Source organism: Colletotrichum siamense, assembly GCF_013390195.1.
Source record: "Colletotrichum siamense strain Cg363 chromosome Unknown KSG_Cg363_contig01, whole genome shotgun sequence".
Lineage (NCBI taxonomy): Eukaryota > Fungi > Ascomycota > Sordariomycetes > Glomerellales > Glomerellaceae > Colletotrichum > Colletotrichum siamense.
The window spans coordinates 2,426,317-2,439,989 of NW_023501014.1; the positions used below are offsets into that span (position 1 = coordinate 2,426,317).

Here is a 13,673-nt window from a genome sequence, read left to right on the forward strand (position 1 = left end):
AGCGGACGCAACTGAGGAGATATCAGCCATACATTGCATGAACGTAAGATACCTCTGCCATTGGCTGAGTGGCGGCTGGCGATGCTTCCGGCTCGGGTACGGTGTCCAGGCCATTCACTGCAATTTAAACCCACACAGAGGCCGTGAGAACAAGAAGCTGTACGTCTGATAAGAGTGGTTCGGGTACGATTTCCAGGGACTTCACTGCAATTTAAACCCAACCAGAGGCAGTGATGACATCAAGCAACATGACCAATAGGGAAGCGTGAACTGAATATTGGTTTTTTAGTTATGGCAACGGTTCCCAACCCTCAGGATCTGGTACAGCATGAATACCCACTGTTACTAGCCGATACCTCATTTCAAAGATCGCCGAGCCTCAACCACATCTTCGCTGCACTTGAAACTTACCTACGTACCAACAGGCAAGGTTAGCTTACAATCACAATGCAGTCTCAATACCGGAAGCTTCTGCCTTCAAGCTCTCACGGCAGCCTTCAACGCCTCATCCAAACGACCCAAATCCGGGCTCACACTCTCATGGCTCTTCAAAGTCAACACCGCCGCCTTCTGCGCAACATCAATCAAGTTCTGAACCTTGCCTCCCTTTGCCAAGCCCGCAATCATGACACCCAAGAAGGTATCTCCAACACCATTGACTGACACAATGTCCTCAACCGCAACCTTCTCCGCCGGTGGGAAAAGACGCATGTACACGCCTCCAACAGTAGGATGATCAACAGGCGCCCTCGTAAGAAGCCATCTCTCCTCATTCCTGTCCTTGAGACGGGGATCGTCCCGTCCCAGGATCGTAGTCAAAAGCACTCCCTTTGATCCTAGCTTCGTCACGAGCGTGGGGATGTACGGCAGAAGGTGGATAGTCTGCACCGGGATACCAGCATCCGTCATCTCCGCGGACGTAAGCTGTACAAAGCGCTCCCTCGCGCCGCGCATGTTGAACGCATCAATGACCTCAAACCACTCCGGCGTGTCGAAGAAGCCGTTGTCCTTGGCAGCCGTGTACATGGCCGTCAGCTCAAAGTTGTTCGGCGACGCAATGTCAATGCCCGGGTTCGGGAAGACGCCCAGGTGCGGGTGCTCCCTGGGGAAGAGACCGATCGACTTGGCCGTCGAGACGGGCTCGAAAGCGACGCCGCAGGCCTGCTCGCGGCCGGCCTGGATCCAGGCGCGGATGTCCTTGGGGCTCCAGTTGCCGTCGACGACGAGCCAGCCTGGCTTCGCGCCTGAGACGGCAGACTTCCAGTACTCGGGGAAGGAGTGGTTGGCAAAGATTCCCATGTCGGCCATGGCGACCACGAGGTTCTTTTCGGCGTCGTTGACGGCGACGTATTGGGCGGTGCGGTTCGAGTGGTGGTACTCGGACCCAAGTTGGCGGATGTAGGTTGTGTCGAGGCCGGATGACTCGAGAGAGGACAGGACCGTCTTTCCGGCGCTACGGGGAGTTCAGTCATGTAACATGTGAATAGGGGAAGGATGACAGCTTACACATCGTCTCCAACCATGCTGCAAAGGCGGACGCTCACATCCTTGCTCACTCTGTGTGCGGCGAGGGCGACATTGTGACCGACACCGCCGATGGACTGGTTGATACAAGCGGGGTTGGAAGTGTGCATGTGAGGCGAAACCTCCTTAACATCGCCTAGAGGATGGTAGTCACAGCTTAAGTCGATAGCTACTGAGCCTGCAACTAGGACATCCGCCTTGCTTGACTTAGGGGCCTCGACTTTCGTCGCAGGCTTTGCAGCAGCGTCATATCCGGTAAACAATTTGCTTGAAGAGCTATCTACGCAGTCAGAACCTATCTTCTGGCTGGGCTATATACACACGAAGCAGCTCACTTACACGGACTCCGTGCCCTCGTTCAGCATTTTGGACAGCTCGACGGCGATCTGGGTGGCCCGCGCCACGTTGTTCCTCACCAGCGCCACGTTGGCCAGCGTGCTCCTCTCCTCTGTCAGCGCCCTGATCCTGCCGAGGACGTACGGGGTGTTTCTCGCTCCCGTGAAGCCCTTCTCCAGAGCCTCGTTGACGGCCGTCTCGATGACGACGTCCATCTCTTCACGAGGAATCGCCTGTTCTTCGAGGATGGGGTTGGCGAAGAGCATGCCGGACTCAATGTTCAGCCTCTCCTGGGCGAGGATCATGGCGGCAGCCTCGCGCTCGGTCTCGACGACGAGGGGGCTCTTCGTGCCACTCTCGCGGACCCAGAAGGCGGGGAAGTCGACCTTGCCAGTGCGGCCATCGGCGAAGGTGGCGACGAAGGCGCCGTGGGTCTCGAGGAACTCGAGAGTGCGGGGGATGTCGAGGAAGCCCTTGCAGCCGGCACTGATGACGGCGACGCGGGTGCGGCCGAGCTCAGTGAGGTCTGCGGAGACGTCCATGCTGTTTTCGCCGCCGCGGTGGACGCCGCCGAGGCCGCCGGTGCCGAAGATGCGGATGCCGGCGAGGCGGGCGAGGAGCATCGTGCCGGCAATGGTTGTGCCACCGTGAACTTTACGGCCGGTCATGCCCTGCACTGTGTTAGTGAACGTGATTTTCATGTCGGGCAAGCGAGGAGAGAAAATGCCAGACAGCGAGTCCAATGTAATGAGCAGACCCAATGTGACGGGACTTACCAAGCCGACCAAGTGAGCAACATCTCGTCTGGAAACCTTGCTGGCGGTTCCAGAGTTGACCATGAAAGCAACTTCTTCCTCGTTCAAACCCACGACAGGTTGTCCATTGAGGATACCGCACACAGCAGGCACACCACCGCCCTGACGGACGACGTCCTCCAGACCGAGATCATTACCCAGCGCGCCGTGAGTGTAGATGGTAGACTCCAAAGCCACAACGGGCTTGTTCGTTGCAACGGCGTCGGCGACTTCGTCCGATACACGCAGAAGATCCTTCAAGCCGGCGGGGGTCTGGTAGGCGGCGGCGCTCATGTACCGCTGTGTCTGGCGCCCGAGGATCGTGCCGGCGGGAGCGATGCGATTTGATCTCCGGCAGAACTGAAGCTGTGAGAGTGATTGTCTCGCCAGTCGGCAAGAGGAGCGCGGTACGATCATGTTGCTGGCTAGAGCGTGCCTCGGCACTCGACGTGCGGGCGACAAATAGGTAAGGTAGCTAACGGTGCAGAACTCGGAGGTGGCAAGACCGTTCAGAGAATCGAAACGGGCTGGCAATGTGTGAGTGAGTCCACTGTAGTTCAGACGCGGTCAATTGATGCTATCGCGATGCGTATGAGCCGATTGATATATGAGCAAGGCCGGGAGGCTTTTATATGAATTGAGGATGAGGTCGGAACCGGCCGAAGTGCACACGCCCTCTCGAAGACAATGTAATCGGGAGGGCGATCCACTGAAGAACACGGTTTGATCCACTGGACCACACTGTCTCCGCCTATCAGGTCAAGCTCAATCGACCTAACCTACCTAGACTCTCAGCGCCGTTAGTCGGGCTCACTCTTACCCTCAACTATTATCAGTCTCATGGAAGTCACCGCAGTGCATCAAAAAGGACATCCTTTTGACAGCTGCGACGTAGTCTTTGGAATACAAGAGATCACATTCTCATCTGACGGAATCAGGGACTTGATCTCAAACAGTGTAAGCGCGGCGAGTCTCGTCAAGCTCTGCCCTGGGTATCGGCCGCGCAAACGCCGTTCAACTTGAACATCTTGTGGGATTCAACGCTGAATAAATGAGATAACGGCGGCAAGTCAGAATACACTTTCATGCGTTCTTCGCCTCAGATGCGCTACTCAGTCGCCATCGAGAATGATAGAGGCAAGAACATTTCTCACACAAAGGGGGAGACATATCAAGATTTGATGGGTTTAGGCAATGGATATAACCTGTGATGAAATGAATGAGTGGAAACGTGAGAGAAAGAGAATGAGGTGAGGCCCCTTGGCGGCGGAACAGCGAGCCGAAGAGACCGAGGGGGCCAAAAACTCCACTGGTTTAGCGTAAAGCGTGTGCTATGGGTTTAATTAGGCGTTGGCTCGTGCGTCGCAGCGTCTCATTTCCATTCAACGGGGGCCACCATTCGACTTCATGGACATTGCAGGAATCCGTCCTCCACCGTCTCTACGCCTGTTCAATCTGAAACCTGCCCTGCATCAAGAGGGCGTCGCACCCTTCGACATCCGCGGGGCTGCCATCTTAATTCCCAGCTGTTATATGGCTTCTCTGTCGTGTTCCATTCGCTCTGCCCTTGCCCACGTCATGCACAGACGAAGGGCAGATCGCGTATCGTGAGCCTGCCAGCCTGAGCCTGCTGCGATGGAACGCCTGGCCCGGTGCTGTCATCCGGGAGGGACACGGCATGACTTTAATGCTCTTAAGTTCAAGGTTATCTGCCGTTCGCCGTGTCGGATCGCCGCTGTCAACGGGCGAGGAGGTGTTCATGGAACGGATGGGAGGTTCCAGGCTTTTGCCTTCTCTGCCAGAGTCGGCTCCTCTGGTAGAGTCAAGACCTGCTTACGTCCCAGTCTCTTGGGATCTTGTTCTGGTCTTATTTTTCCGTCCTCCCACCCTCTTCATCCAACCCATCCCAGCACCCTTCCCGCGGGCGCCAAATGCTCATTTCCTGAGAGTGAGCCCGCTTCTAAATACCCTCTGATTTAGGGCCGGTTCCCACTTTTCCCTTCGTTTTGCTGAATCCAGGACCCTGTCATTCCCAGAGTCTTGGATGCTTCAGGCGGCCTAAATACTCATTGTTGCCGTCCTTCCGAGGGCTTGCAGCTCTGATCCTCTTCACCCGTTTTTCGCGTGTCTCGATTCACTTCTCGCCGTCTAGCTGCAACGCAGCGTCCAAACTTCCGTCAAGATGGTTTCTTCCTTTTCGTACGCGGCGGCGCTGCTGTCTCTGTTCGCGGCCTCCGGCTCGGCCCAGAACCTGAACTTTACGATTGCCAACGGCCAGATCTTTACGCCCGGTCTGGTCATTCTCGACGCCCCACAGCCCGGCACACCACTCGGAGGAGGTAAGCATCTGATGTTCAATAACGGCGAGCTTTTTGGTGTTGACCGATGCAGACAATCTCCATGTTGCGCTGGACGTATCCACGAACGGCAAGATGCCGTTGCCGCCTTATGCCTCGAACAGCCCAACCAAGATCTTCAACGTCACAATGTTTCTGTCCAGCTACACCACCGGCCGCAATTTTACCATCACCAACGGCACGGCATCAGCGAACAACGCTAGTCTGGGCGACATCATGTTCCAAGAGCCCGGCAGCACGGTGAAGCACGTTAACTGGATCTGGCCCGACTGTCTGGTCGGCGATGGCCAGCCATCCTCGACCGGCAGCGACCGTGGCGCTTACAACGTGCGCCACCCGCCTCCTCCACACATACCTCACGCTAACAAGCTTTCCAGATTTCAATCCGCCAAAACTACCGCTTAAACGGCGAAGACCACTACACAATCTTTGATGTGCCGATTTCCGTCACAAACAGCATCTCGCAAAAGAACGGGCGGCCTTCCTGCGATGCGCTGAACAACCCCCTGCTCAGCGACCAAGAACTCAACGCCACAGCCGCAAACGCCATCGGCGTCCTCTTCGCGCCGGGAGACTCGACGCAGATCGAAGTCAAGGCCGGCAACGGCAACGATGACGGGTTAGGTGACACCAAGCCGGAGGCGACGCCCGGCGACGGCCTCGGAGCCGGCAGCACGCTCAGCTGGAGAGACGGGGCGCATTGGCTGTGCCTGCTGAGCATCGGAGCCGCACTGATGCTGTAAGTGAGACGGCGGATCAGACGTAATCATCTTATTTTCGTGATACCCGGGACGATGTGCTGTACATAATAGGACACGGCTGCTTAATCGAGCCGAGAGACTCGCTCGTATTCGTTGGCGGGACGGATGACACCAGCAGCGACCTGGTAGTAAGGTAGTACACGCTTTAACGGCCGAACAATATTCCCCTTCTAGAAAAACCACAATTTAAACTCTGGCGAATCCAGGCAGGGGTTCTTTACAAGAAAAGAAAGAATCCATTTAGACTCAATTTCTTCTCAGGCGATCTGGTCGGCCAGTCTATTACGCACATAGCTGGAACCCCATTCCGGGGCTCCACCCCTCCTCTCAGAGCCCCCGGGTCGGTGGCCATCCGCGACGTCCATGCCATCCGGTGGCCCCCCTCCCCATTCATTCGCCGGCGAACTGCTCTCCAGAAATGGCAACGCCCATCGCCCGATAACCGCCTCACATGCGCAAAGTGCAAAACCATCCCCACCGACCTTCTAGCTCTCCCGTCGTACAACAGTGAATGGCTCGCCCTATCAGAACGCGCTCTAGGCGGACTTCGCGTCCGAATCAGCAGTCCTAGTCCCTGGTCCCGTCAACTGCAACGGTGCCTCCCCCAGATTCCCCGCACTTTGGCTCGGCCGCACCAAACCTCGGCTGCGCATTACCTGCCGCTACCGCTGCTCAAGCTGCAAAAGGCTGGGAAACGGGCAGAAACAGCACAGCACATGGATGGCGGCAGCTGTTCTCGCCAAGCAACAGCTACACTATGAAGGTACTCAGCATCGAGGAGCTTGGAGCTCCAACGACCCTTGCTCGTCTATTTCCCGGACGCCCTCTTTCCCCCCAGCCGTTGAAACTCCTTTAAGTATGGGGGTCGCTTGCCGGAAACGCAGTGGTGTGATGTTAGACATTGCCTGCTTCCTTTTTTCGCACCTTCACATCTCACCCTCGATAGTGTTGATGACGTTGTGAGAGCACCCGCAGAAGCTTCTTGGAAAAGGTTGAGCCCGCGCCCAGAAGTTGGGTCGATTTACGGTTATTCTTGTAACCCATAGCCAGCCTTCGCTCCGACCCTGAGCTGCCATCTGATTTTCTGATTCCAGTTGTGCTGGTTTCCATCACTACACCTCGCTTTCGCTCCTGCCCTCCCAGGTATAAGAGCCTTTGGTTCCACAAACTCACCTGTGCCAACACACCATCGCGAACCTCCTCTGGTGGAACGGCCCACGCGTAACAACCGCGTCGAACCTCAGAATGCCGATGCACCAGGGCTTCCTCCCTCGCGAGGGCCTCGTCGCCGATCCCATCTTTCGCCTCATTGGACGCACCGCCCTCAACCCAGCCCTCGTGCTGCCGCTGCTCCTGCTCGCCCGCTACACCAAGAAAGGCGGCGACCTTGCCATACTACACCCGACAGCGTTCTCGGGCCTCAAGAAGTTGGCATGGCTTTCGGTGCTGCGAATGGCCGATCAGTGGCTCTCGTCGCGCTCGCTGAACAACTGGGTCTCTGACCGCTACAACTGGTCCAAGGAGATCGTCCTCGTGACCGGTGGCGCTGGTGGTATTGGAGGTCAAGTAGTTCAACTGTTCGCTGAGCGTGGCACCACCGTCGTGGTACTAGACATTCAGGAGCTGACCTACACTGCGGGTAAGGCATTCCCCCTGTCGCCATAGGGCGCCATGGCCTCTTGCTTCAAACCGTTCACTAACAAAGTCAACAGCCTCCAACGTCCACTACTTCAACTGCGACATCACTTCCACCGAAAAGCTCGCCGCCGTGGCACGGGAGATCCGCGCTCGCATCGGCCACCCGACGGTCCTCATCAACAACGCCGGCGTCGCCCGCGGCAAGACGATCCTCGACTCCACCGAGCGTGATGTCAAGTTCACCTTTGATGTGAACACCTTTGCCCACTTCTGGACCGTCAAGGAATTCCTCCCGAACATGATCGCCACCAATCACGGCATGGTCGTCACCATCGCATCCTACGCCGCGTGGTTGACGGTCCCCAACATGGTCGACTACGGCGCCTCCAAAGCTGCCGCCATGGCCTTCCACGAAGGTCTTTCTGCTGAACTCGTGACCAAGTACAACGCCCCTCGCGTGCGGACGGTCCTGATCAACCAGGGATACACCAAGACGCCGCTATTCACCGGCTACGAGCAGGGTTTGCAGTTCTTGATCCCCGCCCTGGAGCCTGAGACCGTGGCAGAAGCAATCGTTAAGAAGGTGCTTGAGGGTACTAGCGGACAGGTCATCTTGCCGGCCGTTGGGTCTCTGCTGGGATCTTTCAGGGGAATGCCACACTGGTACCAGCACCACATGCGGTGCGACGGGCAGAAGCTGATGAGAAACTTTGCCGGAAGGCAAGTTGTGAAGGATGTTGAGAAGTACTACGAGGAGAAGGACCAGCAGGACAGGCCAGAGGAAAGCACCGTGCTCGTCGGGGAGCAGCAGGCTGCTAATGGGATCGAATGAGGTGGAGCAGGTGAAGGATGTAGTGTCTTAAAGGGACATCAAAACGAGTGAGTGTTATGCTCGGATGAGTGGTGTAACTCTAATTGTCTCCGTCGTGGGCATTTCATAGCGCTTCCCGGGAGGTATTGGTTCGGCAATTTCCATTGATGAGGTACTGAAGAAACATCAAAAGAAAAAAAAGTTCAAAAAGTGGCTCGAACCCATGGGCTCCAGCGCTGGATAATCATGATCTCTGTGTTCAGCTGGCATACTAGTTCTACCATACTGGGCATATTCACGGCCACTTATTCCGGGCGCTGTTGCTCAGTCCTGACGCAGACATCCCTAAATATCCTTTGGGCCGACTCGCTCTTCACGTGACCCCTTCTCACCACTACGATAAAAGCACTTTCATCATCGTCTTGGGTCTGGGAAGCTACTAGATAGTCAAATCACCTTGCCGAGACTCGTACGCTAGGCAACTTCTTCGCCAAAATTGTTGACTCAAGCGACTGGTACGCGGTAGGCGGGATGACAACGGTAGACTAATACTGCACCCAGTCTTGACCGCACTTCAATCGAAATATTGTTATTATCATCCATATCACGAGAGTTGAGACGTTACTCGATACGTAAATCGCATGGGTAGCTGCTGCCTTGAGCTTCCCTGCAAGCTTGTTGGTCCACACGCACCCTTCATTTGGCATTCCAACAGTACTTAACCAACGGGCTAAGTAGCGCCTTTCCGTTTTCCACTTCTCAAACACGCATCCCATTCCGTCTGCGATACCGACAAAATGCCCAAAGTTTGTGGAAATCGCAACCTTTTTTCTGCGAAAGCCGCCTCTTTACCACTACCAGGACCGCCAACCCTACCGGACTCATTTACGGGATCTCCATCTGTCGTTGAATCCATAGCCCAGCTACCTACCGAGCTGGCTGATGAGATCTTCTCACACCTATCTACCCGCCATCTCAAAAGCCTACGTCTCGCTTGCGCCAAGTTCTCTGAGATTGTGCGTCCTTACTTCCGTTTCGAGCGAGTCTTCATCTCGGCCAATCCTCGCAACATTGAGGTTTTCCGAGCGGTCGCAGAACACGAAACGTTCCGACATGCCGTTCGTGAGATCGTGTGGGATGATGCTCGCTTGCTGGAGGCTGAGGATTATGAAGATAGATTCGAAGATATTCGTCTCGACGGCGAGGAGTCTTATGACGAAGAATCAGACGACCCCGTAGAAAGCGTGCCTTGGTTTTACGTACGAGCGTGCGAGAACAATATCGAGGATCTACAGACACTAGGTCACGCCGATTTCGAAACCCTGCCGCAACATATCGAAACCGCGAAGCAAGTCCACGCGCAGCTGCCCGTGGATGTAGCATACGCCTACTATCAAGGTCTCCTCCAACAGCAGAGGGATGCCCTAGCTTCAGGAACCGACATCGCCGCTTTAAGATGGGCATTAGACGGCGATATGTTTCCCAACCTACAAAAGATCACCTTAACCCCCCTCGCGCATGGCGTCCTCTTCACGCCTCTGTACCCTACACCCATGATTCGGAAATTTCCACACGGCTTCAACTACCCGATCCCCCGCGGCTGGCCCGCATCGCCCGATCCTTGGACAATGGGCGCCGAGAGCTGGGACAGCGAGGATGTCAAGAATAGGTGGCGTGGCTTCCGCCTCGTGACTGCACTCTTGGCGCAACAGACGCGAGCCAAGGTCCCGGAACTCGTTATCGAGGGCAATCAGATCGGGTCAGGCCTGACAGCTGACATCTTATCGAGAGACGAAACGTGCAAAGAGTATGACGATCTCTTCGCGTTGGTCCATGAGCCGGGGTTCTCCGCGCTCACATTGCATCTAATGACGGGTGGCCAGGAATGGAAAAGCTATCATGCCTTCCGCAACGGTCGTCTCCGAAAGCTGTTGTCTGCGAATCTTCGAAGGATCACATTGGAGTTGGACCAGGACCGAAATTACGATTTACAAGAAGATTGGGGTAATGCAGGTCGCCCGGATCTCTTCGTTCCGCTGCGCTCCGTCTTCCCGGTCGATTCGTGGACGCAGTTGACACACTTTGGGCTATCAGCCTTCCTCGTCAAACAACAGGATCTCCTCGATTTCCTGGGGGCGCTACCGGAAACACTTCAATCTGTCGAGCTGAGTTCCCTTTGGTTCATGAAAAATTCCGGGAGCTTCAGGGGCCTGCTTGAGGGTATCCGTGACGAGCTTGACTGGCGCGGGAGATCCGTTCGACCTCGTGTTTCCGTCCGAGTTAACTCGGACGCTCATGTCGCGGCGCGAAAAGTGTGGCTCGACAACGAGGTAGGGAATTTTATCTATGGCAACGGCGAAAACCCCTTCGTAAGAGATTTCACAGGCTACGGGCTTCAAAGGGGGGTCGGCATAGAGAAAGATGCGTTCGAGCCGAGATTTGAGCGACCGTATGCCTCGCGTGACAAAATGGTGGCTTTGGGGCACTGGCGATCCAATGTGTAGGGGTGGCGATGCTCTCTGAGGGAGGGCTCTTGAGCAATGTGTCTATCTAGATTTCTATATCATAGTAAAGTAAATAGCGTCACGAATCAACAATATAGTGGCAAGCGATACTTTCAGCTTCCCTAGCATTCTTGAATTTCAATCTTCGTCAAGGTCAGTTGTCAGACTAGTCGAGTTTTTCTAAGTGGTGAACATACCAGACTTCGAAAAATGACACGAATTAGGCAGATCGGTAATCGTACCCATTTACGACTGTTCAGACTTCAGCAGATCGAGCTGAAAACTGATGTTGCACCAAGTGTCCTTCAAAGCACTGCATCTCGTATGCTGCCGTCATCGTAGTACTGACTAAGCTTCACATAAATTCAGCGAGTCACCGATCATGCGACATCTTACAAGTGCGACTGTATCAATAAACCGAAGGAATGCTTGTGTGCTTTTATATCTGCGTGTACGCGGTGAGATGTAATACCTACATTCATCACCTAAGGTACCTACGCTGTCATAAGCGGGTCGATCTCACGTTTTCCTGCTCTTCTCTTTCTGTGAATGACAGCACAATTCTCTTGAACAAACCACTTCAGTCCCACAAAATCCATTTGCAAACGGATCAATGGCATCTGCAGCGTTAGATAACCAGGAAGTCTCGCCCGACTCAATTCCACCCCCCTCGCCCTCATTACCACCATCATACGATGACGAAGGCGCCCTCAGTGTTGCAGACGAACTCGAAACCGAAGTAGAAACGAGCCAGAGTCAAAGCTTCACGACCAACATCACTCCCATCAAGTCGAACAGGCGGCCTGACAATGAAAAATCATCCGGGAGACAGATGAGCATGGGGTTGTTTTCTCTAGGAGAATACCACTGGACCATTGAGATTGCGGCAATTGTTCTCAGTATCTCTTCCATGGTAGCTATCCTCATCTTGCTGCCGATGTACGAGGATCAGCCTCTATCTGCTTGGCCGCTGCCAGTGCCCCTGAACGTCATCATCTCCGTTCTTGGTGCCACATCGCGAGCATCACTGGCGTTTGCCATCAGTGCTTGTATCAGTCAGGGGAAATAGAACTGGTACAGGAAGAGAAACGACAGCGTCATGGTGTTCGATCGCTGTGAGGAAGCTAGTCGCGGGCCTTGGGGAAGTCTTCGCCTGCTGTGGTGGACCAAGCTGAGGTATGTCTATGTGCACTATCGTGGACCCAGAGTTTCAAGATTGATCAAAATTCCAGGCACTGGACAGCTCTTGGTGCTTTGGCCGCCGTAGTTCTGGTTGGTTTTGAGCCGTTCTTGCAAGCGGTCGTAACTATCTCCGGTGAAGAAACCGTGCTCGCAGCGGCGGGGAACACTAGCATTATTGGGAGAACTACAACCTTGGACTCCGGAGTCTGCCAATCAGACGGAAGCACCGCAACCCTACAAGTTCCCATGCCAGAGCCGTGGGATCCTCTATTTATTAACCCTTACCTCAGGCTGGACGACTTTGGCGCCCTGTCAGCTATATGGGAGGGCTTCTCCGACCTCAACACCGCCGAAAACCAGAAGCCAACATTTTACTGTTCCTCAAGAAACTGCACATGGCCAATTTATGCATCTCTGGCGGTTTGTAGCGCTTGTAACGACGTGTCAAGCCATATCACCAAGTTGAGTGGTGGAACGCTTGTCAAAAACAAGACCAAACCCGCGTTCACCTTATCCAACTTGCTACAACCAACCATGACAGCGGAGTTATGGCCCAATTTCACAAAATATGAGATAAAAAGCCAGAACTTGATGATAAACAGGCACAACGGGTTTAAGTCCGGCTGGGATGCCCCGCCGCAACTGGTTGCAAGATCAACACACAATCCAGGAGAAACCGTCTCCTTCCGCAATTTAAAAACTCTAATTATTTCCTTTTCCACGCTGAAATCAAGCAAAATATTTTCTTCCGGAAGAGAAAAGTGGGAAAACAGTCCTGCAACAGCAGAAGAGTGTGCTCTTTACTTCTGCACCAACATATATCGGTCTACAGTCGAACAAAGCGTGCTAAGAGAAGACATACTCGGTTCTTTTTCAAACCGTAATCTTGACTCTTATGCGGTCGACACCAGCAGCAAGTCACCAGAACTAAGTAGAGCCCTGAACCAATACCTCAATTATACATTGTTGTGGGGAAACGATATGGTGTGGCACACGGATTTGCAACTCACGATATCTCAAGAAGAGTACCTTTCTGCGACCAAGACTAGTACAGGGGACGATTTGAGGTTCAATATCACCCGTAATACCACATATACACTACTAGGGTTTCTAGACGAATTTTCACGACGCTCGGATCTCAGCGATGCGCAACTTATCTACCCCGACCCCAACAATGATAAAACCCTACCGGCTGTCATAGGCATCATAGGCACGTCACAAAACCTGACAGAAACATTTGAAAACGTTGCTGCTAGCCTTACCAAATGGATACGAAATCGTTCCATGCAGACCGAACCTTTCTTGGGTAAAAGCACGGAATGGGTCATTCGAATTAGAATTAGTTGGGGATTTTTGACTTTGCCAATCGGCGCACTTCTTGGGGGTTGTCTCTTTTGCCTGCTCTCGATGTGGGAGACTCGACAGGTAGGACTGCCAGCTTGGCGGGGAAGTTCACTGGCAACTCTGGCACATGGTCTTGACACGAAATCAAGAGCGATTCTTAGAGAAGCGAGTGACAGTGCGCAAATAGCCACCCGGGCGAGGGGTCTTGAAGTCAGGTTTGAGGACTCGGAAGGGGGACCAGAGCTGACACACGATATTGATGAGACACATAGGACTCATGGCCCAGCCTGAGACATTTGGCAAACACGTATATCTTCCGCTCCATAGTAGTTTACGCAAGCAGGGTTACTAGGAGCATATCGCTCGTCCCTGCTGAAAAAGGGCGACCAGTGCGAGGAAACAGACTTCAAGTCTCATTCGCC

General features: G+C 54.2%; 4 protein-coding genes across 4 annotated transcripts; 3 read left to right on the forward strand and 1 right to left on the reverse strand.

Annotated features, from left to right (window-relative positions):
* Nucleotides 1-477: 477 nt before the first annotated feature.
* Nucleotides 478-3,071, reverse strand: CGCS363_v000620 (Pseudouridine-metabolizing bifunctional protein; the record flags this gene model as incomplete). Its single annotated transcript, XM_036632469.1, has 4 exons — nucleotides 478-1,453; nucleotides 1,507-1,800; nucleotides 1,864-2,531; nucleotides 2,637-3,071. The coding sequence occupies 4 exons, from the start codon at nucleotides 3,069-3,071 to the stop codon at nucleotides 478-480; spliced, it is 2,373 nt and encodes a 790-aa protein (XP_036501741.1).
* Nucleotides 3,072-4,836: 1,765 nt separating this feature from the next.
* CGCS363_v000621 (uncharacterized protein) lies at nucleotides 4,837-5,754 on the forward strand (the record flags this gene model as incomplete). The annotated part of the gene is made up of 3 exons (XM_036632470.1): nucleotides 4,837-4,993; nucleotides 5,046-5,338; nucleotides 5,389-5,754. The coding sequence occupies 3 exons, from the start codon at nucleotides 4,837-4,839 to the stop codon at nucleotides 5,752-5,754; spliced, it is 816 nt and encodes a 271-aa protein (XP_036501742.1).
* Nucleotides 5,755-7,017: 1,263 nt separating this feature from the next.
* Nucleotides 7,018-8,242, forward strand: RED2-6 (Dehydrogenase RED2; the record flags this gene model as incomplete). Its single annotated transcript, XM_036632471.1, has 2 exons — nucleotides 7,018-7,411; nucleotides 7,485-8,242. 2 exons carry the CDS (start codon nucleotides 7,018-7,020, stop codon nucleotides 8,240-8,242), a joined length of 1,152 nt encoding a protein of 383 aa, XP_036501739.1.
* Nucleotides 8,243-9,018: 776 nt separating this feature from the next.
* Nucleotides 9,019-10,725, forward strand: CGCS363_v000623 (uncharacterized protein; the record flags this gene model as incomplete). The annotated part of the gene is made up of 1 exon (XM_036632472.1): nucleotides 9,019-10,725. One exon carries the CDS (start codon nucleotides 9,019-9,021, stop codon nucleotides 10,723-10,725), a length of 1,707 nt encoding a protein of 568 aa, XP_036501740.1.
* Between the last annotated feature and the right edge of the window lie 2,948 nt (nucleotides 10,726-13,673).